This window comes from Polyodon spathula, chromosome 6 (genome assembly GCF_017654505.1).
Source record: "Polyodon spathula isolate WHYD16114869_AA chromosome 6, ASM1765450v1, whole genome shotgun sequence".
In the NCBI taxonomy this organism is placed as follows: Eukaryota; Metazoa; Chordata; class Actinopteri; order Acipenseriformes; family Polyodontidae; genus Polyodon; species Polyodon spathula.
The window spans coordinates 69,375,575-69,399,693 of NC_054539.1; the positions used below are offsets into that span (position 1 = coordinate 69,375,575).

The 24,119-nt window shown below is 37.2% G+C and overlaps 2 protein-coding genes across 5 annotated transcripts in view; one reads left to right on the forward strand and one right to left on the reverse strand.

The window, feature by feature from the left end:
• Positions 1 to 1,369: 1,369 nt before the first annotated feature.
• Positions 1,370 to 21,632, reverse strand: e2f6 (E2F transcription factor 6). 2 transcript variants are annotated; one of them, XM_041253582.1, is made up of 9 exons: positions 21,197 to 21,632; positions 9,318 to 9,436; positions 7,600 to 7,947; positions 5,219 to 5,271; positions 4,518 to 4,734; positions 4,278 to 4,436; positions 3,796 to 3,910; positions 3,328 to 3,490; positions 1,370 to 2,156 (listed from the first exon to the last, which is right to left on the reverse strand). In XM_041253582.1, the coding sequence occupies exons 1-9, from the start codon at positions 21,542 to 21,544 to the stop codon at positions 2,101 to 2,103; spliced, it is 1,578 nt and encodes a 525-aa protein (XP_041109516.1). In that variant the 5' UTR covers positions 21,545 to 21,632; the 3' UTR covers positions 1,370 to 2,100. The 2 variants fall into 2 exon arrangements, with proteins under 2 accessions (XP_041109516.1, XP_041109517.1); XM_041253583.1 differs by lacking the exon at positions 7,600 to 7,947 and having other exon boundaries at positions 1,494 to 2,156; positions 21,197 to 21,630.
• A 595-nt stretch (positions 21,633 to 22,227) lies between these two features.
• mboat2b (membrane bound O-acyltransferase domain containing 2b) overlaps positions 22,228 to 24,119 on the forward strand; it is an 89,881-nt gene continuing 87,989 nt past the window's right edge. Inside the window, exon 1 of one of the 3 annotated variants that reach the window (XM_041253585.1) lies at positions 22,228 to 22,433. In XM_041253585.1, the coding sequence (XP_041109519.1) occupies positions 22,350 to 22,433 (84 nt within the window). In that variant the 5' untranslated portion in view covers positions 22,228 to 22,349. The remainder of the gene's footprint in view (positions 22,434 to 24,119) is intronic. The other 2 variants (XM_041253584.1, XM_041253586.1) reach the window with 2 other exon arrangements.

Genomic DNA, 24,119 nt, shown 5'->3' on the forward strand with positions numbered 1-24,119 from the left:
AATCATGACTTTTCGAATGGCTAGTTATACAGATTCTTAATCAGCTCATTTTGGCAATTTTAATTCAACTCAAAATACCAAACACTGAACACCTGGCGTTTTTATGAAATCACATGACTTGAGCTCAGTATTTTGTTATCCCAAGGAGCAATACTACTCAAACAATCAACAAACTTATCTGCTCACTATTTAAAATGTAAATAACATTATCTAAGTGCCCAATGAGCTATTGATGTAAAACTTACTGTTGCGTTCGTTTTCATTGTACGTCAGTATATATGCATTTGTTTAAATGTAAAAAATGACTAAATGTACAGTATTACAACACTGTTCTTCAATTGAACTCTGGAACGGGCTGTGTGGTCCAGTGATTAAAGAAAAGGCTCACTGACTCATTGTGTGACCATGTGTATCTTTCGAGTGGGATGTTGTTTAAGTGACTCTTCAGCTGATGTATAGTTCACACACCCTAGTCTCTGTAAGTCGCCTTGGATAAGTCTGCTAAATAAACAAATAATAATTCACTGTTAATTTTCTTAATTTTTTTTTCTCGCACTCGTAATGTTGTCATAGGTGTACGTGAAACCTGGTTTATATCATGAATTAAGTTCAAATTTGGGGGGAGCGACTTGGATTCAAGGTTTTTAGTTAGGGTACCAATTTACATTTGTGCATGTCAATTATTCTGGTGCACTTGAACAAGACCAACTGTAAACAATACTGCCCACTACAGATATTACTCTCAGTATAGTATATTAAAATGGCTCCACAGCAAACTTCATGAACATTTTTAATGCAGCCTCTAAAGAAAAGTAATTTTGTTTGCTGAAAAGAAACTGCTGTATCTATGTGTCAGAAGATGGAGACAATTGAAAGGCTATGTAATACTATAATATTACCAGTATAGTACTTGTTGAAATGATCAACGTCGTTCCGGCTTCCAAATGACCAATCATTTACTTATATATCTGTCCTTCTCTATCTGGAAGAGCACAAGAAACAGGAACACTTAAGTCTTAAAAGACTCTCGATCGCTCTCTGATTCTTTAACTTACTGTGTAAACTCCAAAGTCCTAACTCAAAGTTACAATGAACTACACATTTGTAATATAATAGGTGACGTTACAGATACTTTAATGTACTTAAATAGTGTTCCCTGCTGCCACCTAGAAATTAAAAAGTAATTTAACCGTTAATTATTGTGTTTTTTTCATTAAGAGTTAAATGTGACTTGCATTCAGGGTCCACATTTGGGGGTGCGACTTGAATTCAGGGGGGACAAATTCAAGTAAAGAACATACATGCATACATATCCATCCATCCAACATCATGCTGGCCATACAGTAGTAATCATAACTCTGGATTAATGTTGGTATTTGTAATTATATTGTTATAATAAACAAGGTATGGATCCTCCATACTTAAATACACAGCAATATGTATTTAACAAAGTTTTGAGTTTCATATTTACACGTTCATTGGATGCAAATTAATTCAGACGTACAACAAAAAGCATCATTTTAATCAGTTGAAGTCAGTTTTAATCTGAACCAAGGTACTCGACAAGACAGAAACAAACTGAGGGCTGCAACATTTTTTTTTAATTGTAACCCAACAGATCATCAGTATTGAGGTCAAAAAGTTAATGGAGACCTAATAGTGAATTTGCCGTGTCTGCCTGACACCCAAGATTCAGAATGATAGAACGGGATGTATTGCTTTCAGGAGACTTCTTTATTATTATTATTATTATTATTACTAATAATACCAATAACTCTTCCTAATAGAATATATACAATGTTATGAAAAATACATTTAGGTTCACAAGTGTTGGGATGCTTATTTTGACATTATAGCAATATTACAAATAAAACAGCCTTTTGGTAAGGTCCTTGTGGTTTTATATTCTTAAGATTGAGCGTCCCATCATAAAAAAAACTATTTAAAAAAACCCACAAAATTTCATTGATTTTTGTCATCATCTCAGATGATTAAATGTTCATTTTAGTGCCAACATTCGCAGGGTCCAGGAGTCTTTCTACAGTCTTCTTGTGGTTCTTCTTGGACCCATGTGTAAACATTTGCAAGGTGAAAAACAATTTACTCCGAATTTTCCAAGCACACTCGTTTTATAGTTAATGATTTTATTGGCAGATCTAAAAGAGAAAATAAAAAGACTGCATGTAAATGTATACTCTGGAATTCTGAAAATCAAGAGGACATTAATATCGTAAACCCACTATAGCATTTTCAAATTGAAGAAACCAAATATTGGTAATCCAGTAAATGAAAGTGTGGAAATATAAAATTATTTCTTTCCAGAATACTTGAGTCTTCATTGGCTATTAGAATGTATCTGCTTGATTCAATTAAAATCCTTTATTTTTAAAACCTAGTTCCGGCAAAAATGTTTCTCAGCAGCCCAAAAGATCAATCAAAGGACCCTGTTTGTGGCTTAATATTTATTTTTATTATTACAGCGCAAGGTTTGGGTTTCAGTCCGAGTGCCCATTTCTTAGCTCTTGGCAAGATCATGCACAGTAAGGTTAATCCTGTCTCTTGATCCAGCTCCATAATTAGCTAACCACAGCTATCCTTAAGCAAGGGGAGGATAACATTATTCTCAACTTTGTTATCTTTAAACCAGACTTGCTTTGTCTTTCTGAAGAAAGCACCAACAAGATCTAGAATCACTGAATATTCTTTCAAGATTACTCATGTTCCAATGAACAAAACAGCAAGTTAATAGACTACATCAATTAGTAGTAAGGTCAGCAGATTTATGACCCTAAAGCTCACAGACACATTTAAAAATAAATGGATAACAACATAATTTCAAATAAAAATGACAGTACTTTCATTCAAAACATTAGCTGATCTCTATAGGAGCAACTATAGGAGGTACGGATATGGAATTTTATATACATTTTCTGCTTTCATCATCACACACAGTACTGGTGACTTTGTCTAACTTAGCAATTTGAAAGACTCCTGTAGCCTTAATATAAATAAATAGATCCTGGATTCTCAAAAGGTCACGGTCCAAATCTCAGCAGAAGAACGTACAGTCTAACTCAACTGTTCAAGTAAATCCACCCCCCCCCCCCCCAAAAAAAAAACCAACCAACCAACTACCGCTCCAAAGTAATATATGGCTCTTCAGAAAAGTAATTCTTGACTAGTCAGTTTTAATTAACTATAATTAAAAGTGTGTGTGTGTGTGTGTGTGTGCGTGAGTGGGGGGGGGGGGACCCAAAATAAAACAAATAAAACAACAAAAACCTATTACACTGCTATGTAAGGGTTACGAATGAGATCCCAAGTTACCTTTGTCAGCGGGCAGTGTGTGTGTGCTGCTCTCTAGTGTTAAAAAGGTCCCTGAGGCCTCGGCATCAGAGTTATTCTGCTGGGACTCGTCTCTCTGGTCTACCTCACACAGGAACACGTCAATGGGACCCTTGGAACTCTTTATGTGAATCTGAATGTTGTCCTAAAAATCAAAATGAACAGCAGGAAACTACATTCAGAAAACTGTATTTATTAGTTTTTCACTAGGCACCATTCTCTGATCAGGGCTGGCATGATTAGTTTTAAAACAAAACGCATGTTAAAACAAATATGCATTTTCATTTTAAACATGCTATCTGGTACCAGAAGTCATTTCACCTGAGAAAAAACAAACAAACAAACAAAACAAAAAAAAAACACATGCTTTGACCTGGAAGACACTGCTGAGGTGCAGTGACCTAGTACAAGCCATGTATTTGTTATTATTATTATTTTAAAAACATATACCTCTTTAGGATGGGGGACCTCCAATTTCGTTTCCTCAGGAGACCTGATTGCAATTACAACCTGCTCTTCGAAGGCCTGAACTCTGTGGATATCCTGATATGTTACATAAGCAGCTGTATTGAATTGTAAAGGAAAAGAAACGCAGAACTCAGGACTCCCCATATTCCCAGGACACTTACAAACTGAATGAATCGACTTCTGGAGGCTGCTGAACAATGTGAAGGAGCAAAATGCCATCTTGTAATAGAGGAGTTAAAATAAATAATTTGTGGGTATGCACTGCCACTCAGTGGACACCAATAGACATTGCAGCCCACCACAGATTGTCCTGCACAGGTATCCCATCCACAGTCCTTCCCCAATAGCCTTTATCAGCCAACCAATCAGAAGCATCCATTCATAGACATCAAAATGTTTGCATTTAACATTTGAAGCTTTAGCAGATTTCACACATGCTTTAAAAAAAAAAAAAAAAAGGATATTTAGCATTTTCATTTTGATCTGTTAATTGAAATAACTGATGAGCGCAGTCTTTGATGAGTTCATCTAGAGCTTCTTCCATTGCAGTTAAGTCCATCAGCTCATTTTTCAGCTCATGCTGCTTCATTTCACATTTTAGACCACTGCTGAGACTTGAACCACTGCAACAAAACAACGATAAAACAAGGTTTGGTTTTCGTGCAATTTAAAAACAAACAAAAAAAGAATAAACTTTGACTTACACCCATTGTATTTGATTTTTTGTTCGCTTCTGAACGAGCTCAATTCCATCCAATACATTGGTGATATCATAGACTCTTCTCTTCCGTACTCCCAAAGTCCGGGCTACGTTATTTAAATCCAAAATGCCTTCTGGAGCAACCCGCACCATATCCATAAACCTCTTGGTCAGGTGGACAAGAGACGCATCAAATCGTGCCTTTGGGTATTTGTCCATACCTAGGAAAAACAAACATTTCAGCAAAGAACACGGACAGCATCAACCTATAACAAAGGGAGCCGACAATGCCCATAGTTCAATTTCCCTGCAAGTTAACACTGGAGCAGTTGCACAATCACTGATGTTGTCTAACAATAGTTTAAGTTTATTCCCATACTTGTCTAAATTCTTAATGCAGTAGTTTTCTGTTCCTATGTTTGAGAAATGTAATACTTTAATCTGTTTATGTCATATAATACAGATTTATATGCTGTCATTATACAGCTGTTCCTTGTATGCAGGAGTAAAAACATGACGACCACTTAATAATAATAACAATATTATTATTATTATTATTAAAGAAAATGCTATACATGTATTTTGCTCAGATAAACCGCAGACTGGCATTGTAGATCTGGTTATTAAAAGTTAAGAATGTACCCCAAAAGCATAGATTACTGGCTATTACTATATTATATTGAGACATACTTTTAAGAAACTTACTGTGATCTAGATATGTCCCATCCATGGGGTCATCATCCATGACTGAAACAATGCTTTTAAGAAAAACAAAAATAAAAACACATTATAACTAACTGGGAACAGAATTAAATTGACAAAATGCATGTCCCCCTAATATTTCAATATCAATTATTTTTAATGGACTGCAGGCAGATTGGAGAGTGTATATCAGCATCATAATACAATCACAGATGTATCCACCAACAGTAAACAATTGCATTCATTTTTATTTATTTATTTCTGACAGACAAGCTAGTTTGGGAAGGCAATAATAAAACTATTTAAAATGTATTTACCTCCAAAAGCAGAGGTATGTATCTTATTAGACTTATCTTTGTAATGGCCACACCTTTAAACTGTATATAATGGCATTACAAGTCATTAACTTTGTTTAAACCAAAATTAGTAACAAGAACTAATTTAAGAGAGACAAATGCATGACAAAGTATCGATTACCAGGTTTGGAACATTCCTTTCACAAAAAAAAAGTGCAAATTGTATTTTGGTGTAAACACCTCGATAAAAATCAGCCCCACACTGTTTTATTGAACCAGATGTTCAGTTTGCTGCAGTAACTGCTGACTTTCAAAGTTGCAATTGTGGATTGCAATAAATGTTTGTCTGCTGAAGGCTACCTTAAGTTTGGCAGTCTAAATACATCCATAGGTGAAGCACTGGCACCTGTTCAACATTGACATGCTGTCAGTACAAAGGGGTTGGTTTGATCCCACTCAAGATGGCTACACTACCCTTCGTCCTGACATTGTCCTGTGGTCAGTCTTGGTATGCCTGATTCTCCCAGTGGAGCTAACAGGGCAGCGAGAGGATTCCGTGGAGGAGGCATATCAGTGGAAGAAACACTGTTATGCCGAGTTAGCTGCTGAGATGGAAAAGCAAGGATGGCAAGTCCGGGTTGATCCAGTACTGGGTTGTAAGGGATTTGTCACGCACCGCATGACCCAACTTCTCCGAGATACTGGATTCAGTGGACAGGAGTTGCGGCATACAGTGAAGGCTCTATCCAAGGAGAGAAAGAGAAGTAGCAACTGGCTCTGGTCAAGGAGGAATGAGGCTGACTGAGGACCTCAAAAAAGAGGAGATGGAGGAAGTTAACATCAATGAAAAGAAATGTAAAGTTGACACCTGGAGCCATCAACACCGGGTCAATAGGAAATCCACATTACCCAACAGAGGAAAAGCGCTGAAGGGTTGTATATAACAGCAAAGCTTTGTCTTGGTTGGTACCCACCACTGCGATCTCATTTTGTCTGAGCAACACGCGGAGTCCAATATTATACAAAAAATATAAATTTCATTACTAAGACCTTTTACTAATATTGGTAGAAGGATTTGTCTTTTTATGTTTTGTGTTTTACTAAACAGACTAACACTATTGTTTCTTATATGATTATCTTTTATAATGATTGTCAAAGTGTTGATTGTTTAAATGTATTTATTTTTAAAAGGAAATGTAATCCTATATTTAGTATTCTTGTTTTAAGCCCAGTGATCCTGGTCCACTGTCACTGTTCTTGTGCAGCTGGAAGTGCCTTGTCTGACATCCTCAGATAAATGATGTGTCATTGCGTGTGCCTAGAATGCATGAATAAAATACATTTAACTAGTAATGCAATACCACAAGTTATTATCATTAATTTATTCCACGCATTAATATTAAATAATGGAAGCTAAGTGTTGCTAGTTTTCTGGGATTTCAAACAAAAAATAATTCTATATTTTTTTTTTAAACTTTAAAAAGTAACAAACAATTCACTGCTGCCAGTTATTCTTTTGAACCTTGATAAAGTCCATCACAGTCTTTTGTTACAGTGAGAACTAATTTTACAATATCAACATCCTTCTGCTGTTCATACCAAGAGCATCTGTAGCACTGCTGGTCTTGACGTCGACTCCACAGGTTTCCTCACTGCCACTGTCATGGTTACTGTTGTCCATTTTTAAGCTAAATGCGTGTGTGTAACGCAGGCATTAACACTGACAATAATGTACTGTATTTCAGAGAAAACTCGCGAATAAATGAGGGTCTACTGGAGATTGTATTTGTATGTGTGTGCGTGTCTATAATACATATATATATATATATATATATATATATATATATATATATATATATATATATATATATATATATATATATATACTATATATATAGTCACATCACAGAATTTAGTTATCTGGACAAAGGTGCTAAATTATTTATTTCACATGCAAGTATGTGGGAATCCAAGAGTTGAAAACACACACACAGAACGAGATTTAACTTCAAAATGCACGTTCTCTTATAGTTTGATTGATTGTCCAAAACAGACAAAACGTGATTTATTATAAGGAAGTTTACTTACCTTGTGTCAAATCGTACGTCCTCATCTGAGCCTGCAAATAACAGTAATGCCGAGTCCATTGCGTTGTCTTCGGCGATAGGTTCAGGCTTCTCTCGCCTCTCGCACACAGTACCAGGTCTTGGTTGCAGTAGACTATATTCATTCCACTGAAACAGAAAGGGAATCGCACCCTTTCGTACCCGGCGCCTCCCTCCATATGGTGCTTCAATCAGATCACTTTTAATAAAATGTCTGCTGCAAACTTTTGTGTATCTGGTAGCCGTGAAACAGTCTCTGCGGATGTTGTGGATCTCTCGAAGCAGAACACAGTGGAACACAGCAGTGATCCGAGGCGCTTCCTTCTCGTTTCTGAAGTTTCAGAGATTTTGAAGTTGAACCTGAAGTAAAACTCATTGCACCATTCGCAACGAATGACGTAAATACTATTGCATTGTGAAAATAAAGTTTAAATAAATGCGCATTAACGGAACAATAATAATAATAACAAAACAAGCATCACCTAAACGAGACGTAACCAGGAAGTAAAAGAGCTCGTATAAAACAAACCGGATATGCACTGATGTCAGTGTGCAGCGAGTCTACATTATTGTGAAACATTGACAGAATCCTGCGAGGGCAAATAACTCACGGCCGTAGTCTAAAAGTTATGAAAGGGTATGCACATTACAGGTAAAAAAAAAAAAAAAAAAAAAAAAGTATTATATATACATTGCAGTAAATTAAGACAGCCTTGCCAATGTTACACTTACAATGCTATACAATGTAATAGTAGCACCCATAAACCTAAGGAATGTGCTTTATTTGAACAAAGGCAGTGATACAAACGGGGTCTTATACTTTTGCTTAGTGAATTGCAAGACGTTGCTCGTTTTAGATTTCAAAGCACAGTTTTTATTGTACAATACGCCAGCAGGCTACACAGGCCTTCACCCAAACAAACCTGCACCAGAGCAGTAGGGTGCAGCTTCCTTGTCTAGAGCGGAAGTCGTGTCATCTGAGTTGTGTGTGGAAACTCAAATCAGTTCAGACCCAAATGGTACCCGTTTCGGTTTCGTAAAAAGTTCAGTCTGGTTATACACAAACATCATGTAAAACGCCGATAATTGGTGGTTTGCGAGTCGAGGCAGTAGTGATACTCCACTTAGCAAACACATGTTTGAAATGTTATTTTCAGCACAGGCCACTGTAGCACTCCACTACTTCATTCAGCTCATGGATTGACATTCTCAAGTTTCCCGCTAGGTGAACCCCCTTCGGTTTTCAATCACCCCACCCCTACAGCGGGAGATGTTGCTAATCTGCGCCATCTACTGGATCAAGACCTCAAATGTCACCAAATAATGAAAATGCCTTCTTACATTTTATTATTAAATGGACGCCCTCCCTATAGAATGACGACCACCTTCAGTGGCACTGGAAAAATGTTTAAAGTGGGGGTGCTGAAAGCCAATTTTTGTAAAACTGTAACCCCTGTATATGATGGAAGCCATGCAAAGCCAAGGGGTGCTCCCGCACCACCAGCACCCCTAGTTCCAGCGCCCTTGGCCACCTTATGTTTACCATATCACCGCACGAATAACTAATAAAATAAAACTTGAACTACATTATTATTAGTAATAATGTACTAATGCATGATCAGGTTAACCTCTAATCTTGTATGTTCCAACAAGTAATGAGCTATCAATGTTAAATTACAGCAACAGACACATGACACTTACTCTGTGAGCTCCTGGTTAGAGGCGTCTGGAATCTCAGGATCGGTTTCCCAGCTGAATGTCAATGGCGTACTGTCTTTCTCCGTGCTGCTCCCACTGGGTACTTTAGTCATCATTTTATCCTGCATTACAAATGGCAGTGTCAGCATTAAATAAAAAAAACAAAAAAAAAAAAAAAAAAAAAAAACAACATGGTTTCAAGATCCATCTTCTACAAAATAATTTTAAACAATCAAAATTCTACGTTTCTACGTTTTGCCAGCTCTCTGAAGGTACAGCATAGAGCTACCCTCGCCTCTGTGGTTTCATTCCCCAAATGCACTCTCTGCTTAAGAGGATTTAACCCTTTCTCATCAATTTCAGTAAAGCAGGGTTGGGGATTTGCTCAATGTTAATAAAAAAGGTACATCATGGTTATACTTTGAAGTGTCAAATGCAATAAAAGCATGAAGTTTCTGGGCCGGACGACTATGTATTTTCTTCATGTTCAAGTTATCTATCTATAGACATCAGTTTTGGTCCCAAGGGTTTTAAATCGTCTTTATAGCTGTACACTACTGCTGAACTGCCGGTTAAAAGCATCCCTGCTGTCGGCAATGCAGCGGCGGCCCCCGCACATTGTATATGTATGTACTTTACACTTACTTAGCTACACTCAACCCATTTTCACAAAAAAGTTGCCATAGGCATTCTTCAGCTTGCCATGGTTCTGTTTATCCTTTGCAAGCTTACATTTATATCACTGGAGTGATATCTTTTTCCAACCGGTCCCAGCCTTTGATGAATTAAACAAGATCTTCAGAACCACTTGCCCAAATGTGATGAGACACTGCATGGGCGTTCTTTACTTCCACATACTCTGAATGGAGATCCCAGCGACCACTACAATTACCTGGCTGTCTGAGCTGCTGATCTCTGCATCTTGGGAAACATGTGCATGGTTTTAATGGAACTAACCTGATCATTTGTTATAAGATGCTGTTCTATATGCTGTGAATGTACATGATCTATTTCCTTTTTAGCATTTATTTCACATTATGCCCTTTCCTGCCTTGATAACAGTGTGTCTCATCATTGACGCCCACAGTTTTGAAATGACTAAGAAAAGGCAAAATAAACCATTTATACAAAAGAGATAAAGCTTTGGTGATTGGAATATTTGCTGCAGAATGCCACATTAGAATTTTTGGACCTACTGTAATACTGTAGTAGATTTCATACATGTGCCTTTACAAACCATCCAGAAACTGGCAGAGCACAAAATGGGCTTATTTCAGATTAATTGCTAGGAAATAAAATTGTTATAGGTGAATACAAATTCACATTCACGTCAGAACGGGATGCAATATTGATTAAACACAGTGTGTGTTTGGTTCTGCACTGATGTGTTTATCGACCAAAAATAAAATAAAAACACACATCGGCATGAATATATAAATGATCCTAAACAGAAATGGTTGACAGGGCCTGCATGCTATTTTATTTTAATTCATAAAAATATTGTGATGTCTATTTGAGGCATATTAAAAAAAACAAAAAAAAAACACATAGTATGCAGGGATGGAAATAATACTTATATTGCATAGCTGTTTCACCAATTCCAGGTTTTAAACACAAGCTTAATTAGCCACAGCGAATAGGTAACAAGCTTAGGTGTGTCGTCAAACTCACAGTGAAACCAGGGGTGGATCGCACTGCTATGCAATGGGAAGACATATTTCCATGCCTGGTAAGCTACACTTCCTCATGATTATTATTATTTTTATTTTATTTTTTTTAACCACCTGAATGGCACTTTAAAATAAAAGTTTCTTCGATTATTCAGATTAAGCTTTCCACAGAAATCAAGTTCTGGCGATCAGGTGAGGGTCATTGTACCATTCCAAGTGAAGAACAGAAGAAATAACTGCTTGGATTTGTGATGGTTGTTGCTTTTCTAAGACTGTAGAGAACAGTAATCTACACAAATGCAAAAAAGCACATGGTATGCTATAACAAATTCAGATTATTTTGATGTGTGAAAATCTGCACAAATGGGACATCCTGTATCACATACATTTTACATCTAATTTTGTAAATAAAACACAAAATAATTCATATATACTGTGGCAGGACAGAGGCCTTGCCGGTGTGACGAGTGTGGAGAGAAATGCAGGTTGGAAGGGATGGGGTTAATTCTGTCCCACCAACAATCACAGGCGTGGCCATTCTCCAGATGAGTAATTGAGTACTAATTGGAGAATGACCACCTGAATATAAGTGAGTTTGGCAAGTGTTTTCACCTGTATTGTTATGTTTATTTTGATTACTTGTATTGAAGGCGATTGCCCAGCCTATGTAGTATTGCTTTTGTTTAAACCTTTTATTTTGGCCATCATGCCGTTTACTTATTTGTTGTGTTTTTTTTAATAAATGTACACGCTAGTGCTTGAACTGTAGCTTTCTAGTCTCCGAGTCTCATACCTGCCAAATAACATCTGGGCCCACAGCGCTATCTTGCCACATGGTACACACATACAGTTTTCATGTTTTTTGACCATAACAGGGTGACTGAATCAACTCGAAAAAAAGCAAGATAACAGGCTTCCAACACAAAACACCCAACTGCAGAGCACTGCACTGCCCTTGCATTCTAAAGGGCAGCATTGTTTTCTGAAATTCCAATTCCCACTGCCGCCTCCTAATCATATACTGTACTGATATATACATTTTTAATATGCCATGGGTGTCTGAAATGATTAAAACAGAGAGATAATGGGAATGGTACATAATACCAGTATTCTCCAGGATTACTGTCAACGCTGTACTTTTAAATGTCAATAGATTTAGTTATCCTTACAACCAGGGTGATTCACATAGGATTCTGGACTACTGTTATCATGGGGGGGTTTGCAGTTCTTTGAGCTTTTTCTCAAATATAAAATGTGACCATTTCTCCACTTTCTCTGTGACAGAATCGGGCAAGGCATTTTTTCAGTTTGTCAGTATCTGGTTCTGGCTAGCTCTCAGAAATGGCAAGGATCTGGTCAGTACTTGCAGCAGAAAGTGACTTCTCCCGTGTGATTAAACAGGGGCTTGTTCTACTCGAAGGACAACAGAGATCACACGGAACGGTTTTGAAGATCAGGTCCTGAAATCTTCACAAAATCGGAATGCATAACCCAACTTGTTTTCAGTTCACTTTAATTTGGAAACACAGCACTGGAATACTGGTCAAACGGGAATTCTGCAAGGCAAAGTGATCAAGTTTAATGATTTAACAGCAGCATATTAATACCACAAACTGTTAACTGTTCATCCTCATACAATTTTCCATCAGTGGCGATTTACTGATCTCCTTATCAACATCTCTCAATACAATTGAAGGAGAGCTGCGATAAAACAGGTTTAGTAAGGTTTCGTGTGGTGGTATTAAGATCAATTGGTCAGTTAATGCACCTCTGGAGGCCAGTTTGAACCTGGCTTTTGTTCAAAGTGAAATGAATGAGAGCTCTCAACTTTGACTCTTACAGCAAATATCTCACATTTTTCATTATTATACAGTTAGGTATGTAAATAAATACATGAAGGTAGTACAACAGATGTAAGTTGAGTTGGCATGAACTGACAAATTCACATTCTCATCTGACCTCAGTGTACAGAGCCAAGATATCTGCTATTGTGGTGTTTTCACCACTGCATTGTTGCTAGGACCTTTTATAGATGGAATAGGATATTAACAGTCTGGTTCAAATACTACCCCACAGAGCGGTGAGGTGCTACTATAGTAGGATCCATTAGCTGGGGACAGAGTAATGGTATAGATCACAATTTGAAATTAGAAAACACAAGCCCCTTAAAGCAACTCAAAACTCCATATTCAAAATGTCTTAATGTGTCCCAGGATACACTGAGGGATATTAAATACTTGAAATGCAAGTTTCATTGAATGTAGTTTAAACCATTTCCTTAGCAGCAGAACAGCTACATAAATACTTGAAATGCGAGTTTCACTGAATGTAGTTTAAACCGTTTCCTTAGCAGCAGAACAGCTACAACAGGGAATGTGGGACTGTGGCAAAGTGCCCCGCCCCTGGGCTATTTGTGTTGTATGTTACGTGTAGTGTGTTAATGCTGGGGTATAGTCATCGGTGCAAGGGATTTAAATGGGTCAGTGTAACACGAGTGTTTAAAATGTACATTTGTATTTAGGCACAAGGATTGCACAGCACTTCACATGCAGGTAAAATGTAATAATATGTGAGCACAGGGAAGTGCACTTTTATTAATTCATGTGCAGTTGTACCAAGACTCCAATTGAATGATTGATTAGCAATCGAGTCTTGGTACAGCTGCATAAAAGTAGCATGTTTTCACTCACTTGGGGTTGTGTGTTCGGTGAGTGGAGAACGGGTGTGGAGGAGAAAATAATAATGTAAAGTAAATCATAAATTCATCTCACCGTGTTTGTCTGTGTAGTTCGTTTTTTTGTCTGCCAGTGCCGTGTCCTGTTTTTTGTACTGTTTTATTTTATAATAAAAAAACCATGTAGCAGCGCATCTGTTTATTTCATCTCGCAGTACTGTGTGTTTCTTCTGGTCTGACATCCCCACTACAGCCGTCTTTGTCACAGGGACAAAGACCTGGTATGGACTACTACATCAATTCAGTGAAACACAGAATACTTTGTTTTAGTGAAACATTTGGTAGCCTCTAAATTAAAAAACAAACACATACTGTGATCTACAATCCAGGCCAGTCTGGCTCTGGGGGCTGTTTATAGCTGCTGTGTTGTAGGCTGTGGATACTGAGAACCTGTAACTACCAAGGCTCACACAACCAAGCCTCTGCAGTGCTAAATCATCTATGAAAAATGTATACAAATAAAAACAAAAAAACAAAAAGCATAACTGTACTCTTGGCTGCACTTTCCAAGGAAGGGCTGATCTCGTGAAAAGCCAGGAGGCCTTGTTTGTTTCCCTTACCTGCTACAGATATAAGAAATACAGCATTTCTCCCCAGCTTTCTCATATTATTTTGCTTCTGTGCATTTGTGTTGTGTGTTTATTTATTCAATTTAAATCCCCCTTAAAGACATGAGTTGCTGGTAAAGTTGAAGTGAAACTTTGATGCCTACAAAAAGATGGATGGATTCCAAGAAATTAATAATTATGGACCTACCCACTTTTGAGATGCTGGAACATCACATTCCAGAGAGTAGCATAATGTAGCCCCTTCTTCTGCACATATCTGACATTCACCACTGAACAGTGTGTTGTAATGGAGTCACTTTGAATAGGAATACATTTGACTGTATATTAATTTCTAAATGTCCACATCATGCACTCAGAAGTGCTGTTAAAATACATATCAGCCTTCTATTGCACAAGTTTCACCCATTCCAGGTTTTAATAGGAGCTTGATTAGCTACAGTGTATAGGTAACAAGTTTAGGGAATGGATCAAACCCCTATGTAATGGGAGTCTTATTTCCATCCCTGCATATTTAATTTGTGAATGTATAATTAATTGAGACTGAAAATTTAAAAGTGTCACACCAGTTGGTATTCCTATCCTGTGATATCAGGACATGGTTAGTACTTGATGCATATCAGGTGTTGGTGGCTATGCTTTAGGAAGTGTAGACTTTCGAATGAGATGCTACAGTATATCCAGGTCGACTATTGTGAGGACAAAGCCATGTACATTCAGTTGAGATGTACACAGCAAAGTACAGGCCCTTACTTGAAAGTCTGAACTGGTGGTGGTATTAGAATGCTATTTAGATCAATAGAATAGACCCATCCCATAGTGTTGACCTTGGTGATCTGGACATATACAAATACAAGTAAAAATCCCGTCCTAACTTAGATACCGCTCACCTTGCCAAATCTTCAAATTCAAATTTTTTGGTTTGCTCTCAGTAGTGCTGGGTTTACATCCTAGAATTTCAAACGTGACAAATTGAGGATAAATGTTTTATTTGTTTGTCTCAAAATGCAACATTTTCTTTAAGAAATCCTTTACTGTAGCCCCTCACTAATACAGACACTGTTATGAGATACATTCGGATATGCCAGACACAGCATATGTGTCCCAGTAATGACTAATTAAGTGCGATGCTGGGTCACTGAATTGTATGATTAAAAAAAAATGGAGACACACTGGAAAAAAAAGTCTGTTATACTGACACTAGAGAGGACGAAAACAAACAGAACAGCTAGACGTAGCTACTAAATCGCTACAATTAACAGGATTAAAAGAGGGCAAATAAACGCATACTCTAAACAGTTTAAACTAACTGATTGAACGGTTGGAAAAAGGCGAGAAGCTTTCAGAAATACTTCTGGACTTCAGTTGATCGAAACTTATGATGTCGACAACAACAATTGAAATTGTGAATTCTGATGTCACTGGCTTTTTGCAAAGGAAGTCTGACTCATTCCAACAGAAAATAAACATAGCAGGTAGGTTATGTGTTTACTTGCTACCAGGCTTACACTGTAAAATGTTCTATGTACATTTAAAAGTGATTTATTTCTGTGAAATGTGTGCAGTATATGTAGGGTACTGTATAGTATCATAATGTGCCAATATTTTGTGTTAATTGTACAGTACTGCAGAATGCAGCAGCAGGATTTATTTTGTGTTACCGGTAGCCTATAGGCTAAAAAGTAAAAAGAAAGTACGTTAGGTATTTGATTTTTCTGCTGTACTGTGTACTGTATAGGCCTTCAGCACAGTTTATTTAAAATTATTACTTTTTATTTAAAACTGGACACATCGTTAGTTTGGACAACCTGTCTCGACATGTCCAGTTTAGCAAAGGGACTACTGTACATTATGACAAAAAGGTACAATTAGGCCTACACAAATCTGTAAGACTAATGGCAGTTCATAAAACAAAAATCTTTTACTTGCACTTTGTACATTGTGATATTATTTTGCATACAAAGTAAGAACACTGTAAAAAGATAAGCAGAGTAAATGGATCAGTTTTTCATTATATTTATATATATATATATATATATATATATATATATATATATAATATATATATATATATATATATATATATATATATATATGTGCCTAGACGATATGTTTACAAACTTTAGAGAAAAGTTGCATGTAGAGGGTCTAATAGCATTCCAAGTTTCTACCTTTGAAACCTCTCCTTCTGGCACGATATTACCTCAAGTAAGGTAGTCCAGATTAGTGCTGTTAAGGGTTAACAGATTTGTGTGGTGCACAGTTTTCACTGGAGCAAATCAAAGAGAACTGGCTGGAGATGCTAGTTGGTTGTTATTTATTTATTTATCTTTTAAATCAACTCTTTATGCTGTTTTTTGACCAATAAGGATTTCCTTATTTAGAAAACGTTTCTAAGTTCAAGACTGTTTCCCCCTCCCCATTATAAGAATGTTTTTTCCTACAATATAACAAAAAATTTTCCTCACCCCCCAGCATTGCACAAACCTGTGCAGACAGGTTAGTTGTACATAAGATTATATAAAGATTCTGAGATACTAATTATTAATATATTGCTAAATATACATGCTTTTGATTCATAGTTATGTAGTTTTAAAACTACACAGCTTTTCCCTTAGTGATAAAAATGAACAGGGCTCCCCAAATACAAAGAAAGTTTCAGAATTTCACTACAAAAGTACACAGTAATTGACTACTCTCATTCATAATTTTTAAATTACTATAATAAATAAGGCATTAATTTCCTGGGCAATATGAGCTACAACTAAGACCTAGATGTATTTGGTATGAACAACATATCAATTTTGAAACGCTAATAGTATGTTGTTACATAGTACAGTTTACAGTAACTTACTACTGCAAAAAAATTAATCTGTTTGGTTACAGTAGAACTGCGTTTTCTGGTTTTGGGAACCTGGTTAGCACTAATCTTGAAAACTCTTATCCGTGTAACTATGTAGTCCAAAATTCAACCTTAATGACAACTATATATCCTTGCTATAAAAATAGCCTAGCCTCTATATTTACTCATGAAGCTTTGCTTATACAACTATTTCACACACTCAGGGATAGGCAGGAAAATATTTTATAATTTACAAAATACATACTTTAAAATATAAATATTTTCTAGTTTAATTTCAAATTGAATTTGGAGAAACTATATTTGAAAAGATTTTTTTTTTTTTAACAGAAAATATATTTGCAAGTGTGAAAACTGGCAATAACTGCTTATTAAATGTGCTGCTTTCATTAAAAAAGTCTGTTATTGCTGGGTAAGCATTGCAAACAATAACAGCAATATTTTTGCTGCAAAGTCTGAACATGCTTTGAAAAAGGGTTGAAGAAAACGTTAAACTGTGGGTAGACAGACCTTTTTTCTGTTTATACAATTACATTTACAATTTTGCCCATCCCTACTTACATTGCAATCTTAACATTTATTTATGTTAAACAAATACATTTCTAGTTTAAATAACCTTTTGAAAGTAAAGGTTGCTGTAGCACAGGAACTGGCTTACAGTGAATACATAGTGACATGGTCTAAATGCTGTTTAAGTCCATTGTCGACAAGGGTATGTTAAATTCAACACAAAGGTGTGGTACGGCAGTAGTGAGAACCAGAAGGTTTCAGGTAGGAAGACACAAGACACGGAAGCCTACAAGAACCTTTCGAACGTTGTCAAAACAAAAAAAAAAAATAGATCGACATCTTATATGTCGACTTTACGTTTTGAGGTACGAAATTTTTCCCAAAAAAAGTAATTTTCCAATTGTAATACATTATGGATATATAATGGTTAATTTGATAAACTTAATGACGGGTAACTATTTTGTGACAGTTGTAAAATTTTAAACATTAAACACCTGGACGTCATCAATACATTTAAAAAGCCCTGTCGAGAGGACCGATTTCTGATACTGTGTAGGCCAGTGTTCTTCAATGGGCGGCCAGCGGGCCCAGTCCGGTCCGCAAGAGCCTTAATTTTGGCCTGACGAGTGTTAGTTGTCTTTCATTACAAAAGCTGGATTTACTGATATGCAAGACTGAAGGGTCGCCGCTATCTACAGAGCATGTGTGTCCTGGCTGTAACAAGTTGAGAGATAATACCGACATATACCAGTACATTGCGATATTCATCAGTCAACACAAATAACCGGTATTTGAACAACAATACTGTTATTTTTCTTACAAGTAATAAAAAAATAACTAGTTCACATACCCCAAAACAAACTCCAATATTCTGTTTTACTCAAAAGTTGCTGGAAAGCAGTCTAAATTTTAAGTTTTTAAATCTCCGCTGTTTGATAGCCTGTTTCAGTGGTTGCTATTGAACTCCTCCTGTTGCTATGTGACGTGAGCAGGGGGAAGGGAAGTGGCACAGAAGCAGCATGGCTGTGCAGGGAGCTAACAAATGTTTGCAAAAAAAAATGATGCTGAAACCTCGAGGAGAGCGAGGAGGATGACTTCCTGAAAAGCGCATTTTGATCTCACGGTTCTAATTAAAAGTGATGAAGTATGCATGTGATGCTGACTCAGAATTATTCAGCACTAGACGGTAGTTAGCAGATTGTGAACTGCTAATCACAGTGGCGTTGCTGTTGAGTTATATTCTCGAACATAACATTTTACTGTAGGGAATGTAAGACCAACTTTATAGCTAGATTACTAGACTTTCTATCTATCCTCAGGTCGCAGAAGAAAATATTGCCACTTCACCGATGACTGTTTTGAACAGCCATTGGTAATGCGAAAACATTTAGATTTAGACAAGAGACTTCAATTGGTAGCTGAGGAATGAATATAATTTGCTGGATAGACAATTTAACAGATTCCAAGGATTATATAAATCGTCACACTTTGCTAATCCTTTACTGATTCGGAGTAATGTCTATTGAAAAATGACGGCTATTATCTCGCGAGACAATCTCTTCCTGCGAGAATTCGTATTGCGAGCAATGCAAACAGAAAATATTGAAGTCGGGGATTTTGAGCTGCTTAAATTCTGCAAAGCAATGTCACCTGTAGAATCATTTCCTAATAAAAACTAAATCTAAAACAAACAAAAGGACGGCTGTATAGCATCAAACATTGCGGTATGTTGTTTGTGCAAGGCTGAAGTAAAATAAGCTGGCGGTTCCACTAACCATATGTAGTACATCTTAAAGTACCGGAATGCCCATTAAAAATATTGATTTTTCTAAAACAGATTATACGAATGCACGTTTATTGTGTGCGTTGAACTCGAGGAAACATTTGTATGCGTCCCGCCTGCGACTTTTAAGCTACCCCCCTTGATCAGTGCTGCCAGATTGGCTATTTTTCAATTTTTGAAAGCATCTAACGGGTACATGTTTCTGCGGTTTGATTATTTTTTTTGTCTGTTTTTATTATGCATGTTTTGTTCTATTCATTTTGATGTTATAAGATCAAAACCAGCGCAGAACTTCGATGCCCTGTATATCACGTGTGATTCACCCACCGATCGCACCCTGTGTCTGTGCCCGACATAAATTAGTTGATAGATATTAGGAAAATAAATAAATAAATTTAAAAAAAAAACACTAGTAAATCTTAGTAATGTTATTTATAAAAATGTGCCAACTGCCACTTTGTTTATTGCAAATAAACTACAATGACAGGGATAAAAAAAAAAGTCTACTTTTGTACTGTTTCTGCCTGAAATACACACAAGAAAATTTATAACATGAAGTTTGATATCCTCGGTTATTGGTTATGGTTAATTCAGTGGAGCAAAGTAAAGCCTTTACAACCTGTTGTTGTGGAATATTATCGTTTTACATACTTTATGATTTAACCGTATTGCAAACCGCTTTAACTTGGCTAGATTTACCTGGGAATTGTGCAGCACGTGTCTGGAACAGGAACGTGAAGTCGTTTTTGTATTTAACTTCGTCAGCGGTGTACTTCAGCTTAGGTATTGTAAGTTACATCAACTTATTTGATTGATTAACCTATTAAGTTTGACCTGTTGTCAGAGCAATAACACAAATAAAAATAACTCTTGCAAAACACCAGATGTGTGTCTCCAGTTTATTATAGAAGGGTCTGGGACATTCAGAGGGTCTGCTGTATGTTTTTAAATGAGAAAGTTCGGTTTTATTATAAAAGTAAATGAAAAAACTTTAGAAGTGCATATGTCTATATTTTCTGCATGATAAACTTAGTATTTTTAGAAACAATTAGCACCCTGCGGCCACCAAAAACAACTGTTTGAGCACCACTGACCTAAACAATCACGATAATGCCTTTTATTTTAAAAAAGTGTGCGAGATAGTGATTCCGCGTCAACAGCCCCAGACATCAAGAGACATATACAGATAATACAACAGCAAGAGAAAATAGACCAAAAACTATTAAACTGCTTGCTGCGCAGTAATTTTCTGAAAACAAAGATTTCTATTTGTGATCAACTCAAATGAATTGCACGCTGTTTTAATAGTATTACAGTGGTGTTTGTATTGTTTGTTTGCAAGATGTCGTTTGAATATTGTCAAGAAAATACCGGGAATACATATGCTTTATATTTTTATTATTAAACGGTGATCAGACATTGTTCACTGTAAGTGGTTATTTTTTAGAAGTGATTAGTGCAAGTGTAGCGTGACAACATTCAGTTGCAGTAAGTAAAGTTTACAATAAGGAAACTGCGCTAGGTCAGAACAGAAATGTCTAAAGAATGAATATCCAGACACTGGCTTTAATTACCCGTCTGGTAAACTCCAAAACACAAATAACCCACATCGATGGTCTCGAAGACCTACCCACCTTTTATTATTCAGCAGTTTTTTTGAGCACCTCTAAAACACGAAGGTGCTACACTATGTGTCCCTTAGCTGGTGTAGGTTAGTTGTCACAGTTGGGACACAATGACATATGAATCTCGGTCTTACCTCTTCTCCCGCCTCCTTGACCGGTGATATTACATGCTCTTCCGCGTCGAGCTCTGCATCTATGCCCTCGTTGGCAGTCAGCGGTCCGTCTAAGTAGGGAGGCATGATGGGGATCGCATCTTTACTGACACCAAACCGCGTTATATGGTGCTTCAGAAAATGGTCCTCGCAAATCCGATGGTGATCACTAAGAGTAGATATACGATCTGTCTCTCTTAAAGCTGCCAGCCACACTTTGACTCGACTGGCGTCTTTGGGGAAGCTGAAAAAACGCTTGTGAGCTCGGTTTGCGAACCCCGCTTTCGGGTAGGATTTGTTGGGGCAGCCCTGGACCATGCATTGCACCATAGTGGACACTTTTCTCAGCAGGGCGGCAGTGTTTCGATTGCAATGGCTGGTTAGCTGCTATCCCGGGGCTGGGGGGGTCGAAACCGGAACCGCAATATAGCATGTGATAGCCCAGCAGCCAATGTGACAGCCCACAGCAGACACCTTTCCCTTCTCGCAGCTCAGAGTGGAAAGCGAGGCGAGGAGTGGAGTTTACTGATGCAGCGCGCAGATCCCTTGATTTCAGTTACCCTTTGCTGTGTGCAGTATTTGTCGTCATCCCAAAATATACCAGCAGGCCCCAAAATAGCTTTCAGTAACAACTTTTGTCAGATTAATTTGCATACATTGACTTGAAATGTGGAGGTAGTTAAAACACATTCACATGCGTTTTTTGTATTTTTTTTTTTTTTTTTACTTGACTTTATTTTAAATACGATTCGTTTGTGCAAACCAGTTGTGTGTCTTGATACATCTGGATGTGCTCCCTCTCAATTATCACCCCACCCACAGGTAGTACAGGACGAGGGAGCTCTCAATCATACACTGCATTGACGTTACAACCATAAATTGCCCGTTATTTGTGTCTTATTGGGGCGAACTGCTGTTGACGTACGAAAAACGCAGCCAAGCATTGGCTGGGCTGGGCGGTGCGTCTCCGCAGTCTCCGCCTGCGCCCGGTTTGTGGTAGTGAAGGCGGTGTGGCTCTCGGCTGTGCTGTAGTCTGGCTGTGAAGCGAGCGGCCGCAGTCAGAAAGGGAGCCGAGGAGTCTGCTGTAAAGGGATAGAAAGGGCGGAGCGAGCGCAGAGGCACAGCTATCTGAATCATGGCTACAGCAAGAATAAATCCATGTACTGGCTCTACGCTACTGCAGCCTATTAGCGATCTCATCAACCTCCCCATAGACCAGGTAAAAAAAAAAAAACTTTAGTTTCTTTTAAAATGGCATTATATATGTATTTTGTTATCTAGTTACGGGAGATTGTGGGTTGCAATACCATAACCATACTGTAATATGTTTGGGCCGTATCAACGCATACCGATGCTTTTTTTGTTTTATTTTTGTAATTTGCATGATAACTGATTTGGTAATGTAATAATAATGCGGGATGGGGTACACGTTTATGTGTTATTTTTTTCCATGGTAGTTCCATGGATTTTCAGGGGATTTCATTTATTGTGGAAATGGTTCTGTGTATGATAAATAGTTTTTTTTTTCATTATTTCAAATATTAAAACGAATTCGACTGCTTAAGTTGATGTGAAAACGCCCCTGTTAGTTCACTTTGTGTTTACCGTAAAAGGGGCTTCAAAGTTGCGGATTTCTGAAGTGTTGTGTCGCTGGGATAGAAGCTGGCTGCAATTCAAGCCTCTCCTCACAGTCCGAATCCGTGTTTCTCTCCTGCGATGTCGGTCATTGTGAAAATGTGATTCCCATTGTAACGTTGTAACATGAATGGTGATTGCATCTGTAGTTGTGGCTGGCTAGGAAAACTGTACTCAAGAGCGTGTTGAAACTTGTACCGCACATCTCCTCGGATCTGAGGCAGTAATACCCAAATCTCAATTAGACAAACTTTTCATAGGCACAAAGTTACAATGGACTTTGATATGACTATGTATTTACAATTTATATGCTACATTATTATTATTATTATTATTATTATTATTAACTTGTGTTCCGTTCAACTTTAATTGTATAATGTATTCATTTGTCTGTGTGCGTTTAACAAGTGCCCTCTGAATATTTTAAAACGGTAAAACGCCATTTATTTATTTATTTAGTAATAAAGCTGCGTAGCGTAAGTTACCACTGCAAAACGCCAGTTAAACACATTGTAAACACAAACAGCCTACGGCACGTACCAACCCTCATTTCCTTGACAATGCTCTTTTTTTAACCGATTAGTAGTAAATCATAACCCGCTGGAAAACACTGGGAGAGCCTCAGAGTTGTCTGGAAACACGTATCAATGTAGTACACTTAAAAACAGGTCAATACAGCTGATTACAGGATCTACGATCAGCCGGTGGCATGTATTTTTAACCCTCTTCCTTTTTTATGGAACAAATTATTTCAGAAACACAGTACAGTAAATACATGTATAAACACTATTAGCATGGTCTAAACACACACACAAAATAAATATGTAACATTGCATTCAGTCACAGTCTTAGAACCAACCGTATGATTTTTAAAATTACCCACTTTTTAATTTTAACGCGCATATGATATTTTCACTGTTGTCTGTAATATTAAATTAGGTATAAAATATTACAATAACATTTTAAAAAATCCCTTAGCAGTGCAATGTTTAAGAGATTAGTAACCATAAACATACTACCTCTGTGAGGGAAACCAGTGACACCCTGAAGGACTGACCTAGGGTTCCACCTGGTGTTTTCAAAACACATGCACTGTAAAAATGTTTCTTACAGGGTACCTGTAGTGGTAGTGCATGTGGAATCATTTCAATAGAAAACATGTGGCTGAAAACCTTTGACACAATGTAAAGCCCCTGCTGGGCCAATTTACGATATAAAAGCATTAAAACAGGGTTAAGCTTCTCTGCATTGAGTCTCTCGCATGGCACAC